The sequence below is a fragment of the Hemicordylus capensis genome, chromosome 5, assembly GCF_027244095.1.
Source record: "Hemicordylus capensis ecotype Gifberg chromosome 5, rHemCap1.1.pri, whole genome shotgun sequence".
NCBI lineage: Eukaryota > Metazoa > Chordata > Lepidosauria > Squamata > Cordylidae > Hemicordylus > Hemicordylus capensis.
In genome coordinates, this window is record NC_069661.1 from 244,718,369 (window position 1) to 244,740,889 (window position 22,521).

Below are 22,521 nucleotides of genomic sequence, written 5' to 3' on the forward strand. Positions count from 1 at the left end.
GCCCGGCGCCGGCGCCGCCAGCGCCACCTCGGCTGGACGCAGGCAGGAAGGGCAACAAGCCGCGCGGCGATTGGCTCTCCGCGCGCGGCCCAATGGGGCGCCGCCTTGGTGGGCGGTGGCGGTGGCAGCGGGAGCGGCGGCCGAAGCCGGGGCGTGAGGGGGCTGCGTGTTTCCGGAAGACGTGGCGGCTGCTGCTGTGGGCGCCGCCACTGCCGCCGCCGGTTTTCTCCCTCGCTTCCTTTCCCGCCCGGGCGAGCTCCCTTCTCCGAGCGCTGTGGACGCGCGCCCGGCGCCCCTCTGGCCGGCACCATGATCTCCCTCACGGATACTCAGAGTGGGTGACTGAGGAGGGGGCGGGCCTGCCCGCGAGGTGGGGGGCGTGGAGGGGAGTGGGGGGCCGTGAATGGCCGGCAAAGGCGTCTGTGGTATTATTTCTGCGATCACTCTTCTTGCTCTTGTGGTTTGGATCTCTCTGGGGTGGGGGCTCTTTCTTCTCCCCAGCTGGCGACAACGTGGTCGCAACTCATGGGGTTAAGTTCTGGCAGTTCTCATGCTGGCTCAACCCTACAGTAATTGATCAGTAGCATCCAGACAGGTTGTGGCTAGCCACTCCTAACTATGCACCCCTGAAAGCAGTGAGACAAGTAAGTCCTGCTAAATAGGAGAGAAGCACCTTCTCAAGGGGTAAAAAGTAAAGTGTGCCCTCGAGATGGTGACACCTCCTGGCGCCCACAGAGCCCTGTGGTAGAAGACAGGAGGGGTTTACTATTGCCTTCTCCTGCGCAGTATGAGATGCCTTTCAGCATCTTTCCTATATTGCTGCTGCCTGATATAGGTGTTTCATCGCAGCAGGGATTCGAACCGGCATCCTCTGGCTTGCTAGTCAAGTCATTTCCCCGCTGTGCCATTTAGGTGGCTTCTTAAGGGGTGTGGGTGGATTCCTCATATTCAGCAGCTGTCCCTGTTCAGCCCAGTATAGCACCCTTCCCTATGGGTATGGGTAAGAAGAGGAGTTGTGACAAAAGCTAGGGAGTAAATTCTGCACACATGTGCATATAATTTTGGAACAGGCATATCAAAATTGCACAGTACATGGGATAGTATACAAACCAAGTTAGGATTGAGTCTCATTAATATTCATGAGGCTTAAGTTACTCATGACTTAGAGAGCTGGTCTGTGGGTAGCAAGCATGAATTATCCCCTTTGTTAAGCAGGGTCTGCCTTGGTTTGCAATTAAAAGGGAGACTACATGTGTGAGCACTGGAAGATATTCCCTGTAGGGGATGGGGCCACTCTGGGAAGAGTGCCTGCCTGCCTGCATGCAGAAGGTTCCAAGTCCCCTCCCTAACATCTCCGAGACAGTGCTGAGAGAGCCTCCTGCCTGCAAACTTGGAGAAGCTGCTGCCAGTCTGTGTAGAGTAGATAATACTGGGCTAGATGGACCAGTGGTCTGATTTGGTAGAAGGCAGCTTCCTATGTTCCTGTGACAACTGTTATTATTATTAAAAAGTTATATGCATAATAAAAGTTAGACAGAAATTCAGTGCACACAGTTTTGGAACAAAACTGCAAGCAAAGCAAGTTAGTCAGAACTATGGAACTTAAGTTAGTTATGACCCTGATTATTAAAATAAGTTACAACACACATTCGAAAGTAATTTCTCTCCACATAGGCACACATAATTTTGGACAGTTGCTCTCCTTCTGCTAAATGTGAGAGATCTACTACTTTAGAAGTTGCACCTCTCCTATTTATCAGGACTAACTTTTCTCATTGATTTCAGTGGTGCATAGTTATGGCTAGTCATAACACTGGCTAGTCATAATATGTCTAGATGCTCCTCATAACTTATTATAGGAGCTGTAAGGGTTGAGTCAGCATGAAAATTGCCAAAACTTAACAACATAAGAAAAGTGTTGAGAGAGAGCAAAAACATAGAACCCCAGCACCACTTTTCACACACCCATCACAGTATTTGTCAGTGCAATGTAATGCATGAAGCTGTTTTATTACTCAAGTGTACATGGTGCCTTACATGTTTATTAGATTGGCAATAGATGAGGTAGGTCCCAGCTCCCACTTATGGTCTGAAAAAGACAATGAGGAAAGGATCATGGGGTGGGGAGGGGCAGAGAGGAGGCTAACAAGGGATGAATGTGCACAGATATGTTCATTTGGAGGTTTAGTACCACTGGTGGAAACCACTCTAGAGTAGTGGACTGGTGGAACAGGGAATTACTTAGGGAGAAGTTGAATGGTGGGCTGTGAGAGGGCAAGAGGATACTGTGGTTTTGGGGAAGTCTGTTTCTGGAGTGTGGCTTTGGTTTTGAGACCCTGACTGGCAGATTAGAAAGCTTTGGTATTGCTCTGCAGCAAGGTTTACCCAAATTCCTAAAGAGTGGTTTGCAAAGGCTTCCTTCCTTTTATATGTGGACATATGAACATGTGTCCTTACTTGACCTGAGTCTGACCGTTGGTCCATCTAGTTCAGGATTGTCTACACTGACTGACAACAGCAGCTCTCCAGGGTTTCAGACAGGAGTCTTTCCCAGCTCTACCTGGAGATGCCAGAGATTGCACCAGGGAACGTCTGCATGCAAAGCAGGTGCTCTGCTACTGAGCTGCAATCCCTTTGCTAACTATGTGGATGGAGTTGGTGGCAATTCATTGCTGAATGCATAATGGCTCTGATCTTATCAATTAATTACTTCTGTGCTCACTGCTAGGAGGACAGCAGTACTGATTTTCTTTGTCCTGTCTGAACCTTTTGATTCTAGAGACTTAGGATATAGGACACACATGTTATCAGAAAAGTACTATATGGTAATCCATGCTTTTGGTGTCCTTCAAGTTTTCTGGTACAACTTGTCCTACTAGGAAAAAGGTTTAGTTGACTGGTTTGTGGCTTTTTGTTTGGGTTTAGCTTGGTTTTATCTTGCTTTTTTATTGCTATGTGAATTTTGTGCTTTCTGGTAGTTTTGTGTAAATCATGTCACCTGTTTGTTTTATAACACTTTTTATGGAATATATAAACTACCTAGATTATATTTCTCCAAACCCTCACACTAAATGCAGTTCAGAATTTGTCTGAGATGCTCTCAGACAGTATGATCTGGAGAATAGATGCATTAGTTGCTGAACATTCTCAAAGGATTTCATTCTCAAGGGATCTCAAAGGATCCCTTTCTTTGCAGTGTGGGATAATTTATATGAGAGAGCCAGTACTAAATTCTTTCTTGTTGCACAAGAACATGTTTCGGAGTCTTGCACAAGTACTATAACAGTATACACTGTGATGCAATGACTCAATTGGAACATACCTAAAAGAAAACGTTCATAATCATGAGCATCAATTTAGTATTGGTTAACTATGGCTTGGATCCAAATAGCTAATTTGGGTGTGTACTGGGCTTGGGCAGGCCTGGTGGGCTACTTGTGTTTGAACTGCAATCGCTATATGACACACTGCTTTTGGAAGTCCCTCACTTTCAAATATGGCTTGCTATTGGCATAAGGGAGTGCTGTTTGGGGAACTAAAACCCCACTGAGCATGCAGAAGTAGTGATATAGTCCTTCAAGTCCCTGTCTCAGAGCAAAAAAGTTACACACGTGTCCAAAATAATCTTTGTGTGGTTATTTGATGCACAAACCCTACTACAAAGTGTTACCGTTTTATTAATAATTGGAGGTAATTGGCCCTATCCACCCCAAGCACAGTACCTCCAGTGACTGTTGCTGGTGTCTGTCTTATGTTTCTTTTTAGATTGTGAGCCCTTTGGGGACAGGGAGCCATCTTATTTATTTGTTGTTTCTCTGTGTAAACCGCCCTGAGCCATTTTTGGAAGGGCAGTATAGAGATCGAATTAAATAAATAAATGCTCAGAGGAATTTGCATACATTTAGGTCTATCAATCCAGCCTGATCCATATAAAACCAATCACTTTTATATGTTGGCCTTTTGGGCAAAGAGAGCAAAAACCTTTAAGTTTGGTACAGAAGGAATCTAGGGCCAGGTTCACATGTAATAGCTAACCAGAGTGTGGCAGAGGTAGTAACTCCAGTACAGTCGAATGCGTGAAATTGCAGTCACGGGCCGAAAGCAACTTCTGGTTTGCATTGGCAAACTCCAAATTGTATCTTCAGTTATCTCTAAAGTTCGCTGCCAAGACCTGAGGTTTCGCCACCAAAGCGTTACGTTCGGCTCAAGATGCAGCCATAACCACAGTTTCACACCGATTTTCAAACCGCGGTTACAGAGGCAGCAGCACATACTCGCCCAAGGACATGGCTGCTCCATGCCTTCAGCAATTCTTGCTAGCAGCAACAGGCAACGGATGCTGCCACACCCCATACTGGACTTGTCAGCCTGTCAAGCTACATAGTCAGTCTGGGGCATTCCCTCTCCCCACTCTGTCCCTTGCTTCCCCCCCCGCCCCCCCTGCAAGCAGTAGGGAAAAGGCACGGGATGACAGGATGGGCACAAAGTGCTTTGCTCCTCAAGAAGGAAGCAACGATGATGTATGTTCACAAACACTCCTGGTGACAACATATGCAAGACAGCCCATCACAGTGTAGGGAGGTGAGAAAATGGCGGGGGGGGGACCCAGGGTCAGGTGTAAAAGGCAGACCCAAGTAGAGATTCTTTAGCAGCCAAGTTCTATGTTTTTTCACAGGAAGGCTGGGGAATGGGGGCCCAGCCCCTTTCTCTTGTGGATTAGTGTTCCTTAGGTTTACTAATGAGAATAATCTGTGAGGACTAACTTAAAGAGCATGAGGTGGTATTCTGGTTGCGCAAGGTGGTACTTGTGTTGTATGCTGCAAAGTACCCCATTATCCAAGGCCTTCTCTCTCACAAGAGTGCCTTCTCTTGAGGGACTCAACAATGAGCCAGGATGCTCCATGTAGGAAAGCCACGGAGACGGGTATTTGGGTGAGTGCTATCTCGGCAACTGCCACAAAGCTGCTGTCAAACCATGCAGCCTGCCAGCCCTTCCGCCCATGTGGAGATGTGCACCCCTGCCCGCAGCCTCCAGGGCAGCAACACCATCCTGGGGCAGCTGGAAACCAGGGCTTCCCTCTCCCGCAGAGCCCCACGCTGGAACCTCTCCAGATGATCTCAGTGGGCATTGTGATTCATAGCGAAGAAGGTGTTCTCCTAAATACCTGAGGCCCAACCTGTTTAGGGCTTTATAGGTTATAACCAAAACCTTGTATTTTGCCCGGAAATGTATCGGCAACCAGTGTAGATTTTTTTAAGATAGGAATGATATGATCTCTCTGAGATGACCCAGAAACCAACCTGGCTGCCACATTCTGGACCAACTGCAGTTAGTTCTAGAGCCATCACTCAAAGTCTTCTAGTTTCTGCTTGCTTAGTAAGGGACAATTTCTTTCCAGCACTGGTATCTGGACTCCAGATGAACAGGGTAGCTAACTTAAATAGCTCCTGTATGATCAGAAAGGGGCCTGGTTCTAAGTACTGAATATATATAATGGAAAAACACATTCTGTAGAAATCATTGGCATTCCACATAGGGTGCATAGGACTGGACAAAGTGAATCTTCTTTGCAAAAGATAGGGGACTTTTTTTGCTTCAGATTTCCTGATAGTAAATATCAGAATATTTTGCTCTTGCACAGGCCCTTAATTAGAGGCCTGTTATGAACCAATTAGAGGTTCAGAACTATTCTGAGAGCGAAGCCATGATCCATCTCACTTTTGTTGCTATTCAAAAAGCAATTCATTAATAATAAAAACAAGCTGTTCTTGCCAGTCTCATTGTACAGCTGTTTTGATGAGATAGTGGCTGCAGAGGCTTTGAATCTGCATGCATGAGGCTTTGGGCTAAAGGATACATGCAAAAAATCTTGGGCTTGCAATGCAATCCCATTTCTTTTAAATAGAGGCTCAGTATTCTAGTGAAACTGATCCTTTGCCTTATTCTCTAAGGACTACTTCCACTCAGTTGTGGGCAAACAGATGAATAGTAAACCGTTGAAGAAAATGAAGCTATTCTCATGAGCAGTGAAAACCGGGCTAGGGAAGCCCAACCTGGTTTTCGCTGTGTGTGAGAACCTCCGGGAGCCACGTGGCCCTCTAAAGTAGCCTGCCGCTTAACTGAGGTACTGGGTGCAGGCACGCCCAAAAACCAGGCTCCGTGATTGTGTGTCCGCCACAGCTGCTTGCAGCCGCAACGGACACATTGTTGAGAGGGGGGGCTCCCAGTAATGCACACACTTGCATGGTGTATTATTGGGCAGGGCGGTGGTGCTTCCCTGTGCCCGACCCCCAGAGTGGCTGGGTGAGGTGCGGGTGGCCTGCAGGAGAGCCACCGCTCATCTGGGCGGGCGATCTGTCCACTCGGAGACTTCTCTGTGATTGTCTGCGGGGAGGTAAGCGCTTTTGGGCATAAGAGGGTAGCCCTTCTCAGCACTACTGGTTGGCCATGAACTGGGCATTTTCTGTCTCTAGTGAATTGGAGAAGTGCAGCTACCTCAACTGGACTTGACTGCAAACTTGGCTCCAGGAGGGATCAGTTCTCTCTCTTGTTTATTTTATTTATCACACTTGTATACCGTCCAAAACTTATGTCTTTTGGTTCTTTCTCCCCCGTCCCCCCTTTTTGAAGAACAGCAGACCAGAGACCTTGATCTGCATTCTGCTCTTGCAAGGCAGAAAAGAAGCTTGTCTCCAGGGTGAAAGGAGTGCCTGGGTTTCATAAAGCCAGAGCCAACCTTAAATCTGCCCTTTGTTGGCTGGATATGGGAGGGTACCCAGCCTATAGACCGCTACCCCACAAACAACATGGGGAGTCCAAATTATATGTATTTTTCCTTTTTTGTCTGTCTTTAACCGTCAGTCACTTGGCATTTCTGCTTTTTCTGAGACTATCCTGGATCATAGCAATCTAGATGTGTGTGTGTTATGTTAAGACAGTGGTTTCTCTTGTATTGAACGAAACAGTATGGCTGGTGTCCACAACGTCTGATAGGCCTTGCTGGCTAGTTAAAATCTGTGGTCACCGGCAGTGTTCCCTCTAACTTTTTTTTTCATCTGTGCCTAGAATGAGTTTTGTTTTGGGCAGCAGTGTCAAGGCAGTGTGTGTGTGTGTGTGTGTGTGTGTGTGTGTGTGTGTGTGTGTGTGCGCACATGCATTCTGAGTGGGGCCTTCCTGATTCAAACGGAGCGGACATTTAAAAAAAACTTGTGAGCGCATGCACATGTGCATGCCTTAGAGGAAGCACTGGTCACCGCCCCTTCCCCAACTCTGCGGAGGAGTGAGACCTCATCTTGGGCATTAGGCTGAGCTTTGATCAGCATCTGTTCTGCTTAATATTTTTCTATGAGACTTAGGACTGGTTAAGTTAAGTGGACTGAGATCAGCAAAGATAGACACTGGATAAAGCTCAGCCTGGTGTCTCCAGGTAAGGCTAAGAAAGAACTCTGCCTGAGACCCTAGAATCACTGCCTGTCAGAGTGTATCTGAAGATGCCAAAGACAATTGTCAAATGTGTTAAATAGCAGTGATGTGGATATGAGGTAGCAGTAGCAGGCAAAAGGAGAGGGCAAGTGACAAGCACACACAAAGCTGCAAACTTCACAGCTGAATCTGAAGCCCAACAGTGTTTGCTCAGAGACTGTGGAGTGCAGGACTCGATGGCTCCTTGGCTGAATCGAGCAAGGCAGTTCCTGTGTTCTTTGTATGATGCAGTAGTTGTCTTTATCGTGTCACAGCTTAAAAGAGGCAGATGTCATGTGAAGTTGCGGGGAGAGCTGAATTTTTAAAAAGAAAAATTAGTGCATATTGTAACTGCAACTTAATAAGGTTGTGCATAGCAGATCATTTTCTTATGTGCCTGTTGAGGCTACAGTGTTACTAACACACCTCTTTTTTTGTATTGCAGAGATTGGAATGGGGCTCACAGGTTTTGGAGTATTTTTCCTTTTCTTTGGAATGATCCTCTTTTTTGATAAAGCACTTTTGGCTATTGGAAATGTAAGTAATTTGCTTGAGTATTGCCTACATAGAGCATAAACTGAACATGCTTCCTCTCAGATATGCTGCGTGGTCTGTCCAACAACCTGGAAAATTAAACTTATAGAGCACCTAGCCCAGAGTTTGCTGGCATTATCATAGGACCACACTGGGGAGATAGATAGATACACACACACACATACACACACACATACGTGCGCACATACATACGGTCACGCACACCCCTGAGAAAACTGTTCTGATGGGCAGCAGAGCAGCTAATTGGAATTTGATAGATGCCTTTCTCCTCTCCTCTGCAAAGTGTAGTGTGAGAGAGAACGAAGGGTCAGCAGCTCTGCACTCAAATCTTTTTGGTCTTGTTGTGAGCTCCTCCCACTTGTTTATTATTTCAGAATCCTGCATGGGCTTCCCCTCCACTTCTGCATCCAGTGCAAATCTCTTGGTCCCTACCACAAAACCTTTCCGTGCCCCTTTCTACCATCTTTTTTTGCTTCAGACTGTTGTTCCTCAAACTCTACCAAGTTGAGTACCTGAAGATTTCCTGTTTCCTTAAATAACTGCACCTGTTCTTCTCCATTGCCTCTTCTTATGCTTTGAACTCTCTTCCAGAAGACTTGCATACTGCCTTCTCTCTCTCTTTCTCTCTCTCCCCCCAAATTCCAGCTGAAAACCCACCTCCTTCATGAAATATTTGGATTGACCCCATATTCCTCATCCTCTAAGGATATGTTTCTGCATTTGATCACGTTCATCTCCCCCTCCCTCCCCTGCCAGGTCTGAACTTAGACTGTAAACCTCCTGGGCCAGGGACCTGTCTTTTGTTGATGTATCACTGCACAGCACCATATATACTGGTGGTGCAGTACTGTATAAATAAGACCCAGCCTGGATGAGAAGTGCATACAATACCCATCTCTCACAATGTAAAGAATGAGGAAATGGATAATGAAGACTCAAACATCAGCCTGCTATCTAACTAGTGACCAGCTTCTTGGAATTGTCATTTTAAATATTAGCTTAATCTAATAGGCAGAGGCAGCAAGTTTAAGTTAAAGACATCTTTGCATTGCAACATTGACACTTGTATACTGTGACCGTCATATGCCAAAGATCAGGGGCCCACAATTTTGTCTAGGTCAACCTAAAGTTTGTGACGGACATGATCCTGCCCTTTCCCTGATGTCACAGTTAATTTTGGAGGCAAGAACCTTTGAGTTAAGGATCTCTTTTTTAATTTACATTTGTATACCACCCAAAACGCAAGTCTCTGGGTGGTTTACAACAATTTCTTCTCATTTTATTTCAGTAATAGATTTGATTTGCTTTAACTGTCCAGTTGAAATCAATGAGATGCAAGCATGTTTAACTTCAACTGGATCATGCCAGTTGAAGTTAAGCATGTACATCTAAACATTTTGTATTTGGGTCCTGAATTATCCTACCTGAGTTTTTAAAAAGATATAGTTGTATTGATTATGACCTGATACTAGTTTTGACTTCAGTGGTATGGAATTGGTACTGCTCCTCTAGAATGTTATAGATGCCTTTTTAAAAGTCACTTTACTAAAACTCTCATTTCTCTTTGTGCTTACAAATGCATTTATTTTGCTCCCACAGAGTTTGCTTGTCCCAGCATTGTGACGCCTCCATTTGTCATGTACATCATATGTTTCTTCCATCAGCAAATAAGCCTTCTAGCTTGTCACAGATGCATGAAGGGGAATGGGTTTTAACATTCATTTATTTAAATGTTATGAATGTTTAATATGCTTCTGGCTCTGCACTCAAGGACCTTCTGCTTCATTGAAGGGTTATCTTTTATTCTTCCAGGTTTTATTTGTGGCCGGCCTGGCTTTTGTGATTGGTTTAGAAAGGACGTTCAGATTCTTCTTCCAGAAACACAAAATGAAAGCCACAGGGTTCTTTCTGGGTGGTGTTCTTGTAGTTCTCATTGGCTGGCCCTTGATAGGAATGGTCCTTGAAATTTATGGCTTCTTCCTCTTATTCAGGTAAGGCTTCTTCATTTTTGTTTAGAGGAGCAATACTCTTCTTCTGTCTGAAGTGATTGTCAGTCACTGAAAACTTAGTATCAGGCATGAAGGGCTTGCAAGTATCATTTGGGAAGTGTTTTTTCCCATTGATTGGCACTTGGAATCCCACCTGCTGGAAAAGCTGTAGTTAGTGGAGATAATGGGCTGGATCTAGACTTGCCCTTTCACCACTGCATAAGCGTGAGGGATTTTTGGTGGGTCCCTGGAAAGCAGCTTCTGAAGATCAGGGAACTCCACTCAAGAGCGTGGTTTCTGGGACTTTCCCCTGCCCCCCATGCCATGTCCCACAGCATTCTCAAGGTCTCTCAGCCCTCAGGAGGAACTTGTGGAAGGGGAGCTTGGGCTGCAATAGAGGAGGAGGAATGGGAAAGATCCCTTATACAGTTGGGTAAACAAGTCTTAATCCAACCCTGTGTTTAACCACAGTAATTGTTCATAAGCCCTGGCTAACTGGGAGCCCAATTAATGTTAATTGCTGTTGAGGAATGTACCAAATAAAAGTTCCCAAAGCAGTTTACATAGATAGAAATAAATAAAATGGCTCACTGTCCCCCAAGGGCTCACAACCTACAAAAGAAACATAAGATAGCCACTGAAGGGATGCTGTGCTGGGGATGGATAGGGCCAGTTGTTCTGCCCCTGCTCAATAAAGAGAATCACCACTTTTAAAAGGTACATCTTTGCCGAGTTAGCAGGGGACTGTTAATGGAATGCTAACCAGGACTAAGGCCATCAAGAGGATATATTCATGCTGCAGGAAAGGAGGAGAGCAGGGCATGGGATCAGTTTTTTACATCTGCAATATATCTCCACTGGACTTTAGAGCAAATTGTTATATTTTTCACCAACCACATGGGGAAATAAAACATAGTTTTATTTCTTGTGAAAAGGTTTTATTCTTTTGAAATAGTCCCACAGTATTTTATATTCCTAAGCTGATTATGTCTGCTCTGAGGTCTGCTATTTGCATGATTCATGAACCATCTGAGCTGTGGCTCTTCATAAGAGCCTGCCTTATACCGAGCCAGACCATCTTGGTCCATCTAGCTCAGTATTGTCTACCCAGGCTGGCAGTGGCTTCTCCAAAGTTACAGGCAGGAGTCTCTAACCAGCCCTATCTTGGAGATGCCAGGGAGGGAACTTGGAACCTTCTGCATGCAAGCATGCAAGTGCTCTTCCCAGAGTGGCTCCATCCCCTAAGGGGGAATATCTTACAGTGCTCACACATGTAGTCTTCCATTCAAATGCAAACCAGGGTGGGTCCTGCTTAGCAAAGGGGACAATTCATGCCTGCTACCACAGGACCAGCTCATGAGACCTGAGCTGATTCACACATACCTGTTCATCATTTGGTGGCTCAGCACCTGATGCCACTATTGAAATGCATTGGCTCAGTTCAGGCATTGTGCTGGAAAGTGCTCTGCACTGACCATAGTTTAGAATGCAAACTATGACTTGAAATTACAAACATAGAGAAATCATTATTGGAACTACCTGTCTGCATTTTTTAAAATTTGTTCAACATTCCAGTCTCTAGGCACAGTGGCCCTCAGAGGCAGTAAACTTGGTCTGTCAATTGAGACATCGCACCAAAGCTTTCTTAACTATTGTTTGACATTGGGTTGTATCCTAAGTTAAGGAGAGTTCCACTCACAGAAAAGGGGTCCTTTCATAGGTGTTTCTCCTTGCACGAATGGAGTGAAAACATAGGATACATCCTGTCATGTCTAAATCAGCCATTGTGTTTATGATGAGATAATATTTATATCGGCCAAATGGCTCATTCATACATACAAGTTATAACTTGGATCTGCAATCATCAAGTGATCAGTGGGCACGTGTGGACCAGTTCCTAGTTTTATATGGATCCCAATAGAAGATGACTGGATGGAATAAAAGCAGTCATATGAATCCTTCCCTTAATCCTTTTTGGAAAAAGATGAATTGATTGTAGATGTGCAAGCTCACTATAGGTTAGTAAGCTTGATCCTTAACTTAGTTAGATATTTTTATTCTTGGCTTTGAAGGGATTCTGATTTAATTATGTGACCAACTCTATTGCAGTGGCTTCATTAGAGGTGCTGCTTTAATCAGGATTTAAATCAGGCTAGTCAGGATTTCCACAGGGATGCTTTAGTAAGCACACACAGCTTTATTTATTTATTTGTTAATTATATTTGTACACCACCCCAAACTTCCGTTTCTGGGTGGTTTACAACAACATAAAACAAATTAAAAGAGACACACAAACCTTGAAACGGTTTAAAGTCACAAGTCTAGTTAAAAAGCTTGGGTGAAAAAATGTGTCTTTAAATTCTTAAAAGTTGTCAGAGATGGGGAGGCTCTTATTTTGGCAGGGAGTACATTCCAGAGACTTGGGGCGGCAACAGAGAAAGTGCGTCCCTGTGTAGCCACCAGGTGAGTTGGTGGCAACTGCAGATGAACGTCTCTGGATGATCTCAATGGGCAATGGGGCTCATGGTGAAAAAGACATTCTCCTAAATTTAGAGATGCTTTAGAGAGTAAAGCTCTATGGCTTTAGAGAGCCATAAAATGGATGCTTTCCTCCTTGGGTTTACAGATCCATATAATTTGTCTCTGACAAAGCGAAATGCTCTTTAATGGAGCATCTCTAATCTTAACTAATGAAAGTGGGTGAATTCAAAATAAGATCATCGTAGGAAATAAAACCATAGAAGTGCCAGCGTAGAGTTCATTTTGTATTTCTAAGCTCATATATAAATGTTTGTTTTAAGGAGTTCCTACCTGACTCTGCTTTCTATGATGGTCAAAGCAACTTGCAAAATACTAAAATAACATAAAACATATAGTAAAACATTAAAATTGGGGCGGGGGAAAGGCCGAGCACAAAAACAGCAGCCTCAGGAACATCCACAGATCACATTGAATTTAGCAGCAAAATGCTAGTTGAACTAATCCTCGATTGCCCTGTAAAAAGCCAACAAAAAGTGGTGCAGTTCTTCCCCAGGAGGGCATTCCATAATCTGGGTGCCGCTCGAGAAAAGCCTCTATTCACACTGCACCACACATGAAAGAAACTTCACAATGGCCCGAGTTAATTAGTGGAGTGGGGAGGAAAGTCCCATCTGTTTGTTCCACCTAGGCTCAAACATGCCTTAACACCAGTCCTGGCCACTTCACACTCCTGGCTATTCATGCTGAGGCTCTAGTCATCCCTTTTCCCCTGGTCTGTTTGTTGTTGTTGTTGTTTTAAATAAATATGAAGCAGTTTCTTGTAACCAGGAGGACATTTCAGTTTCAGTTGCAAGTCATCCTGCATATCCCTGTGTTGTCAATGGGTGGCAGAATGGAAAAGGTAACTGTTTTATAACTTAGGCCCCAAATTATAAAACAGTTACCAATGCCATTTTAAGAATTCTTACCCAGTTGTTAATACCCTAAATTAGGAAGAGGGTTGAAAATAAAACAGCTAATATTATAATGCCTTTATACAAATCTGTGGTGTGACCACATTTGGAGTACTGCATTCAGTTCTGGTCACCATATTGCAAAAGGGACATTATAGAACTGGAAAAGATGGTGAAGAGGGCAAACAAGATGATCAGGGCCCTAGAGCATCTTCCTTATGAAGCAAGGCTACAACGTCTAGGGATGTTTAGTTTAGAAAAGATGACTGAGGGGAGACATGATAGAGGTTTATAAAATTATGCATGGTGTGGAGAGAGACGCTTTGATCCCTCTCACAGCACTAGAACCAGGAGTCATCCCATAAAACTGATTTCCAGGAAATTTAGGACCAACAAAAGGAAGTACTTCTCACAGTTCATAATTTTTCAGTTGAATTTTCTGCCACGAAGTGTGATGATGGCCACCAGCTTGGGTGGCTTTAAAAGGGCTGAGACAAATTCCTGGAGGTCAAGTCTACTACTCTTGATAACTATAGGCTACCTCCAGGCTCAGAGGCAAGATGCCTCTGAATACCAATGTCAGGTGAGCAGGAGAGGGGCCATAGCTTCATCGCATGCTTCTGGGCTTCCCAGAAGCATCTGGTGGGCCACTGGGGAAACAGGATACTGGACTAGATGGCCTTGGGCCTGATCCAGCAGGGATGTCCTTATGTTCTTAAATCTTTGGGTATTAACATATGGGTAGGAATTTTTAAACTGTGCATTTTAGAAACTCAGTTTTATAATGAACAGCAATTTTATTTTTCCATGCATCTTAAATGTTGAAAATGCTATTAATTTTCTGCATCAGTACCATGCATGTACTTACCATGTAAACCACCCAGAGATGTAAGTTTTGGGCGGTATAAAATAGGTTTAATAAATATAGGAAAGCATGAGAATTCCATGTGGATCATCACATACTGCATTCAGTCATGTCTCTATTTTCAGCATGCACTCAAAAGCCACAGCCAGTCATGACTTAGCATGTCCGCCTGCCATGAAATAGATGTGTGCAGTCATCGCAAGTTGCTCCCATGCTCTTTCCTTTAAGAAGCCTCCACATAGAAAATGTGTAAGATTTGAAGTGACCCTGTGCATGGAAGGATTTAGGAACATAGAAAGCTGCCTTATAGCGAATCAGGCCATTGAGAGCCAGTGTGGTGTAGTGGTTAGACTACTGGACTAGGACCGGGGAGACCCGAATTCAAATCCCCATTCAGCCATGATACTAGCTGGGTGACTCTGGGCCAGTCACTTCTCTCTCAGCCTAACCTACATCACAGGGTTGTTGTGAAAGAGAAACTCAAGTATGTAGTACACCACTCTGGGCTCCTTGGAGGAAGAGCGGGATATAAATGTAATAATAATAATAATAATAATGAATAATTGGTCCACCTAGCTCACCGTTGTCTACACAGACTGGTAGCAGTTTCTACAAGGATGCAGATAGGAGTCTCTCTGTCCTACCTTGGAGATGCCAGTGAGGGAACTTGGAACTTTCTGCATTCAAGCATGCAGGTGCTCTTCCCAGAGCAACCCCATCCCCTAAGTGGCATATCTTAGAGTGCTCACGCAAGTAGTCTCCCATTCAATTGCAAACCAAGGCAGACCATGCTTAGCAAAAGGCGCAACCTATTCTCACTACCACAAGACCAGCTCTCCTCCCTTCTCTTTGGAGAAGGTTTCTTTGTCCCTTCTGAAGGTGTGGTGTGGAATGTAGCATACGGGGTGGTGTAAACTTGTTGGTACAAAAGATTAGCAATTTTGATGGTAATGCTGTCATATTCCACGCATATATAAAGGTGGCAAATGTTAGAGAGTTCTTCTAACCTGTAGTATTTTCTTTATTTAAAGGGGCTTTTTCCCTGTGGTGGTTGGTTTTATTAGAAGAGTACCTGTTCTTGGATATCTCTTGAATTTACCTGGTATAAGTTCAGTAAGTATTCAGTTACTTCACACAAACTCTTGGTCTCTTGTGCTTTTGTTTCTTGGGCTATAGGATTTAGGGTTCCTTCTTTTATTCCTTTTCATAATCTATTTCCATCTGTAAGATGGAAAATAAGAAATTCAACACAGCTACAGTAGACTTTTCTGTTAGAAAAACATTTCATTATGTGGGTGTGCAATCCACAATTTCTGATTTCTGCCTGGAAGCTCTGTTGAAATTCAAAAGTTGCATGCTCATTAACAAAAGTTGGACTGATAGAAGGTATTTTATGCATTCAAAATGTGCCTGTGTGTTGTAATTATCTACTGTTAGATAATTGCCAAGTACCTAAAAATAACAGTGAACTTTTAAATTTATGCAGGCTCTTGATAGGTAAACCCAAGGAAGTGTTTGCTACATCTTCGTGTCACATTGTGATTCCCAAACATTTTAAGAGAAGGGTCCATCATAGATGTTGCCTTTGTTTGGGATCTGCCTCTTGAGTTTCATCACACATGCCAGCAAGTCTGACAACCCCACCTATAGTTCAGTGACTTGCTGTTTGAGAATTTGTGTGTGACATTATTGTGCCCTTGAGGTCCCATATATATCATAGTTATTTTCATACAGTTCCTCAGTTGATCTTGAATTTAGAACATTTTTGCGAAATTGTACAAGTATATTTTTGTCATGCCCGATCCAGGAGATGGGGTTTCAAGTTCATACCAACGTTGGGACAAAACTGGATTGTCTCTCTTTATCTGCTTGTAACCTGAAAATGTTGTCTGTGGGCTGTCACGTCATGCGCAAGCATCCATCGAGTATTTATTCAGGTCACCTACATCAGTAGAATTTTTTTGGCATTTGCTAAGCTTATTATAGTTTTTTTTTAAACTGCTATTTGCCATAGGCTTAACTGAATAGTTGATGCCAGTGGTCCTCAGAATGCTCTCAGGGGTTCTGTAATGGAAGACAAACTTTTCTGCAAGATACCATCCCCACTGCTAGTGATCTTCTTTTGTACTGTGCAGCTACAGGAGATTTGAGGGTGTCTTCTCAGATGTAGTATCTGTTTACTGTAATATCTGTTTAATATCTGGCAGTGGTGTGCATTCTAGAACAATCCAGAATCTTTTGCAACGTGTAGGAGTATTTTTGTAGTCTTGTCAGTGAAGAAAGGGTTCTCTGATAGGGTGTCATGATTTTAGGAAATTGAAGAGAAAGCCACAGCATTCTGACAATGCTTTGATTATATAGTATCCATCTGTACTTTTATTTAAGGCTGGTCATTTTAATATTAATTGACTTTTTAAAAAGGAATTTCACATGTACACCAAGACTAATGGGGTGTACCCTAAAATTAACAAAATGCCACAGTCCTAGAATTCCGTGTTGATTTCATCTGGGATAAGGAGAGGGCAGGCCCGTCTCCTGGCCTGCTGTTAGGGCTGCTATCTGTCTAAGTCACGTGCTGCTCCTGGTAGCTGTTTTTGGCCATCTTGTTACCTTACAATGCCGTGCATGCAAAGCCTTTCTTTTAAATGGCTCATGCATGTAAACAAATATGGCACTCCTTTTGTGGGAGCCGCCATATTTGTGGTGAGCGATGGTTTTGGCCATGTTGTATATTATGCATGCCTGAAAATATTGTTTCCTAAATATAGCAGCTGGAGCTGGGTCATGAGGAGCTTAGTGGCCCACTGTTACTGTTAAAAAACACACCTGATAGTGCTAAATGCTAGATGCGTGGGCTTGCATCCTGATATCTGACTCTGCATTCGCAAAGTCTTTGGAGGACAAGCAATCTCATCCCAGACCATCAGTACCCCTTATTTGCCTAATCCTGTGCCATACCACAGCTTTGTGCATCCAGCTCATGATGTGCTGGTACAATAGTAGTTGCACCCCACCCTAAACTCTTATCTGCCACCACAGCAGTTTGTAGGATGGGTACCAAAGCATGGATGATACAGATATATTTTTTTTCTTACATCAATCTGTTAATCTATTGTCCAAGTCCCAGGCCTTATAATTTGTTTTGACCTTTTGCTCATCATTGATCTTTACCAATATCATTTGCAAATTGGTCTTAATGGAGTTAAATCCTATTTGAAAAGTTAATTGTTGCTGTTTTCTTCAAAGCCTGCGTAGGCTCAGGAGACAGTCCCCAGTAATGGTTAGTTGAAAACATCATCTTCAGTCTATTACTGCATGAGTGGCTGACTTGTTTTAATATTTTTTTCCCCCTTTGGGTCATTGAGCTAATAGTATTTATACTTGCATTTTTCTGGTTTATGTTTTCATTCTGTTGCATCTTCATGTTGCACTCAGTGTCAAAATAAAAACATACCATGCAGAAACACTGTTGCAATGCAAATTGTATTAGTTTTGTGTAAACCACATGAGGCCTCGGTGAGTAGTATTTGAAAATAGTCACTTTCAGCCGCCTACTTAGATGTACAAAATTGGTTGGTTTGTTTTTTAAGAGTAATGCATAAATCTGCTGGGATCTTTAAAATAACCATTTTTCTCCCCTCTCCCTCTTTTCCCCCCTGATAGCTTGTAGATAAAGTTGGAGAAAGCAACAACATGGTATAATGACAAGTATGCAGAAGACTGGTTCTAAGCGTATATTATTTATAAGGTTCTTTTGAAGAAAAGATCAGCACAAAGATTCTGTTGTGTACAAAGGCAAAGTTTATAATGGTCTTGACGTAAGTTTTTAATTTACACCGTAGTCTACAAAATACATCTTTAGCAAAGAAAAACGGAGCAGGCATACATCCAAGACTTGCAGCTCCAGGAATGTTGTTAACTAAACTGAAGAAAAAGTCATGGGGAAACTCATGGTATTAAACTATTCAAGACTTCTTAATGATTTTGGAGTATGTGCTAAACACTGCAGAGCCCCCCCTGGAACTAACGGTGCCTGTAACTTTACCTCCTACTTCTGAAGGTGTGGTAGAGCAAACAGGGCTTCATTTATAAGGCATGGTTCTTCTCTCTTCCCACCTGCCAAACTTTCTACTTGCACCTCTCCCTTGGAAGAAAGTAAATCCTTGCCCCAGCCCCCATGTTTCTTCTGTGGAAAGCAAGAGGCTTCTTTCAGCGCGATGCATGGCATTTAAGATGGATCGTCATCTTTAACTATGCTGGAGAGCAGAGGATGTCAATACGCAACTCTGCTGTATTAATCTCTTTGTAAATCTGTGGCTGAAATAAAACTGGTTTGTAGGAAAAGGTTTCAAGCCAAATGTAAATTCAGATTAGATATGTCTTTGGAATATGCAAAAAGGTCAATTTTTTTAAAAAAAAGAAATGTAGAACTTCAGTCTTAAACCACTCCTGGTTTTGATATCTGTTTGGTTTGGCAGGGGCTATGGAAACCAATTTTACACTCCCTTTTTTTTGTCTGGTTCCCTTTGACCAATGTTACATGTGTATGTTGCAAAAAAAAAATATGTAGCCCTTTTGTCATTGAATAAACTTTATACACATCATGTTTAACTCATGAAATGACTTGCTTGGTTCCAAGGTGCTCACGGAGTTCATGAAATGAGACCTGCCCTGCTAAGCCAACTCTCCGAAAAGCCGCTCCAGTCCTGAACATGGTTGCTGCTCTGCCTATCTGCAACACTTAACATGTTTTGTGCACTGGCAGAGCACTTGACACGAAACAGGTGTTCGAATTTGGGCTTTAAGCACCCGGTTCTAGTTCATGTTACAAAGTTAACTTATTGTGTAAACAGCTTTTCTAACAATGAGGCCAATACGCAGTCAATTGTGTGCTTGAAGTCTTGGAAAATTGTATTTTAGTTGCCTTGATCAAGTGCCACAAGTAACGGCTTTTTTTGTTTTGTTCTTGTGGCTTAATTGTTCTTCTTAAAATTGAAAGGATGCTATTTCAACAACCGTTTCTGAGCGACTCTGGACAGTTCCACTGATGTGGCAAGAAAGGACGCTTGGGTGACTTTATAACAGGGAAGGGATGTGCATCTTTGTCCTTCCCCTACTTTGGATGAGACCAGAAGTGTGGGGAGAGGAAGCACAAATTACTCATGCTTCCCATCATGCCTCTTCTGTGGGGCAACGGAAGCAGATCTCAGGCACTTAACCAGTCCTAACTGGTCTCGGCTGGCAAAACTGCACACTAATGCAAGGCTGGTCGGTCTGTTCAGCTCCAAATGGCTAATATAAACCCCCATCAAAACAGTTAAATTAAAGTTGATCGTCTAATGTGGAACACATGAGCAATTTTTTATTGGTGCAGACTGATTTTGGAAGAGTAGTTTTAACCACTTAGGTCTGCTGATGCTTGTCAGAAGTAGCCCATTTCTTAATCTGAGTGACTAACTAAATAGGCGCTCTTGTTTTTGGCTGAGACAAGCTGATTTTTAAATGCTTCTGAAAAGCATCTTTGGATAAATGCTTTTGGTTGTGAGAACAATCTTTGCATGAACTTCCCCATTTCTTTGTTTTTCTCTTGGGGAAGAAAAAATGTACGTAGGGAACAAACACCCCAAAGCCTGAAATTGATTGTCTTCAATTCTGACACCTGTGTACCTCATTTCTTTCTCACTGTGACACACATTGCTGCCAGTAAGATGGGAATATGAATGAATAAATATGTAATGGGGCTCTGACTGCTGTCCTACAATAAGATAAAACTGTAACTCCCATTGCGTGGCATGGGACAGACTCTTGAATTGGAATAATCCTTTGAAGCTTCTGTTGGTTTCCTGATACCATATTTACACTACTGCTTTTAAGATGGACAAGACTGGTGGCAATTTCCTTGGGCAGCACCATGGCCAGCATCTCTGGTGTACCTCGGCCAATTCTTAACATGGAGTTTTAACTACATAGGAGTGCTGTCATGGGTTACTCCCATATCTGAACATAATTAATGTATTAGGAGCTCCAAGAGGTGTTGGAGCAACTGAGTAATGTGCACAGCATTCCTAGAGCTGTAATGGGGGCCTGTTCAGAGGAGGCTGTACTCCCAGGATTCTACCTTTGAGGAGCTTAGGACCAGCCTTAAGAATTTTGTTCTCTTTCTTTTCCCTTCTCCTCTCTGGGGAAGAAGACGTGGAATGAACTGGGGAGAATGGTTTATGTACCTGATTCTGCAAGATATTATCCAGTTAGAGTTTGTGTTCAATTAAAGGCAAAATCTCCCTTCTTCACAATCTCTTCTCCCTGTGGTGAGAGGAAACAGGAGGACCAGCTTCCAATCTCTCCCAGGTACAGTCTTATAGAGAAACAGTATCTGAACATATCCTTAGATTACATGTGGCCATCTGAAGTTTTCATGGTTCTTCCTAGCGAAGACAATTTGTGTTTTAAACTATCTGATTTGATAGGGGTCCTGCAGTTTGTGGTGGGGATTGCATTACTCTTCAAGCATCTCTCTCTCCCTTTTTTAAAAGGTTGTTTTCTAAGTCCTCAAACTACCAACCTCTAGTACAATTCCTGTTTTGTCTTCTCACAGCCCTATCTGATTAGGAAAAATATATATACGGAGTCCTTTTGTGTGCAAGAATTGTAGAAAGATATTAAGAATTAGTAGTACCTCTAATCTCGCTGCCCTTTGGAATGGAAAGTTCTGCAAACCTTCTGACGAAGATGTTCTGTGTTTGGAGCGTTCTGGATGTTTCTGTTGGGGCAACGTCTTGACTTTTCTCAAGTCTTTGGCTTGTAACTGGCAACAGAGATAGAAAATACTGAATGACATATGACACTCGTACTTCTAGCTAACTCACCTTAGCAAGTACAAAATTATATTTTGCAGAGCTGGTATTACAATAAACTAGGTCAAAATGACTCCATTAGCCTTAAGGCTGCTATCCTACAGAGGCCTACTTGTGAGCAAGTCCCAATGAACTCAATGGGACTTATTTTCAAATAAATGTGTAGAAGTGGACTGTGTATGTTATAAACGTCTGCAAAAAAAGATCTGTAACAAGTTTCCCCCCAATTAAATGTAATTCTTGATTGCTGCTTTAAGAATCACACAAGGATCTTGTTCTGCAAAAAAACAACAAAAAAACTGTAAATCCACTTGTTATACCTTGAATAAATGGGTACTTTTTCTATTAATTGGTCGTCATGTTTGTGTATGCTTAACTTGCTACTGTTCTGTGCAATTCTTACTCAAATTCAGAGCAAGAATATGCAATATATTCATACTCAAATTGAAGTGCTGTTTCTCTGGTTTTCTCAGAGTATGAGTTTTGTGGGCAAGGACCAGGGAATTGAACCATTATGAATTTGAATTCGGTTCCAGATTATTAGTATTTTTTTTAAACTCTCTGATTAAGTTCTAGTTCAGACCTTAATGTTAAAACATTGTTACATAACCAGTTCAGACACTTTGAACCAGTTTAAAAACATTTCAACAGAATACAGAAACTCTTCCTTGCAGTGTAACTCTGCAAATGAATACAGTGAGAACTATTTCACTGGAGATAAAATATTTTGAAATTTACTTTTTAATTTTATAAAAAGGTTTATGCAAGCAATATAATATAGCAGAGGGGAAAATGGGGGACACACCCCTATTTCAGACAAATGGTAGAATGGCAGTGAGAATCCTTCACAGTGAAGATGTATGCTATCACTTGTTGGACAACAGCAGCTTGTGGATGGGCAAGCCTTTATTAGACCTGGGGAGACACCAGGTCTAAGCCCTGCCTTCTAATCTCTTGTCATAAGAATATAACAACATTAAAAAGACCTCTACTGGATCAGGCCCAAGGCCTATAGTCATTCAGCATCCTGTTTCACACAGTAGCCCAGCAGACCTCTCTGAGAAGCCCACAGGCAAGAGGTGTGTGCATGTCCTCTCCCCTGCAACTGGTATTGAGAGGCATCTTGCCTCTGAGGCTAGAGGTGGCCCACAGCCACCAGACTAGTAGCCATTGATAGACCTGTCCTCCATGCATTTGTCTTTAAGCCCCTTTCAAAGCCATCCAAGCTGGTGGCCATCACCACGTCCCCCACTCCCCTTCTTTTTAGATGGCTCACAGAGAAACAGTTGCTTCATATTGAGGCTGGAACAAAGAAGAGACCTTACCACCCCTCACAAGAGTTTCTTGAATTCCTGGTTATTGA

General features: G+C 43.0%; 1 protein-coding gene across 2 annotated transcripts; it reads left to right on the plus strand.

Annotated features, from left to right (window-relative positions):
- The first annotated feature begins 54 nt into the window (after positions 1–54).
- GOLT1B (golgi transport 1B) lies at positions 55–21,507 on the plus strand. 2 transcript variants are annotated; one of them, XM_053257504.1, is made up of 6 exons: positions 55–334; positions 7,908–7,999; positions 9,830–10,008; positions 15,336–15,417; positions 17,551–17,584; positions 17,968–21,507. In XM_053257504.1, exons 1-5 carry the CDS (start codon positions 310–312, stop codon positions 17,557–17,559), a joined length of 387 nt encoding a protein of 128 aa, XP_053113479.1. In that variant the 5' UTR covers positions 55–309; the 3' UTR covers positions 17,560–17,584; positions 17,968–21,507. The 2 variants fall into 2 exon arrangements, with proteins under 2 accessions (XP_053113479.1, XP_053113478.1); XM_053257503.1 differs by lacking the exon at positions 17,551–17,584 and having other exon boundaries at positions 61–334.
- The last annotated feature ends 1,014 nt before the right edge of the window (positions 21,508–22,521 follow it).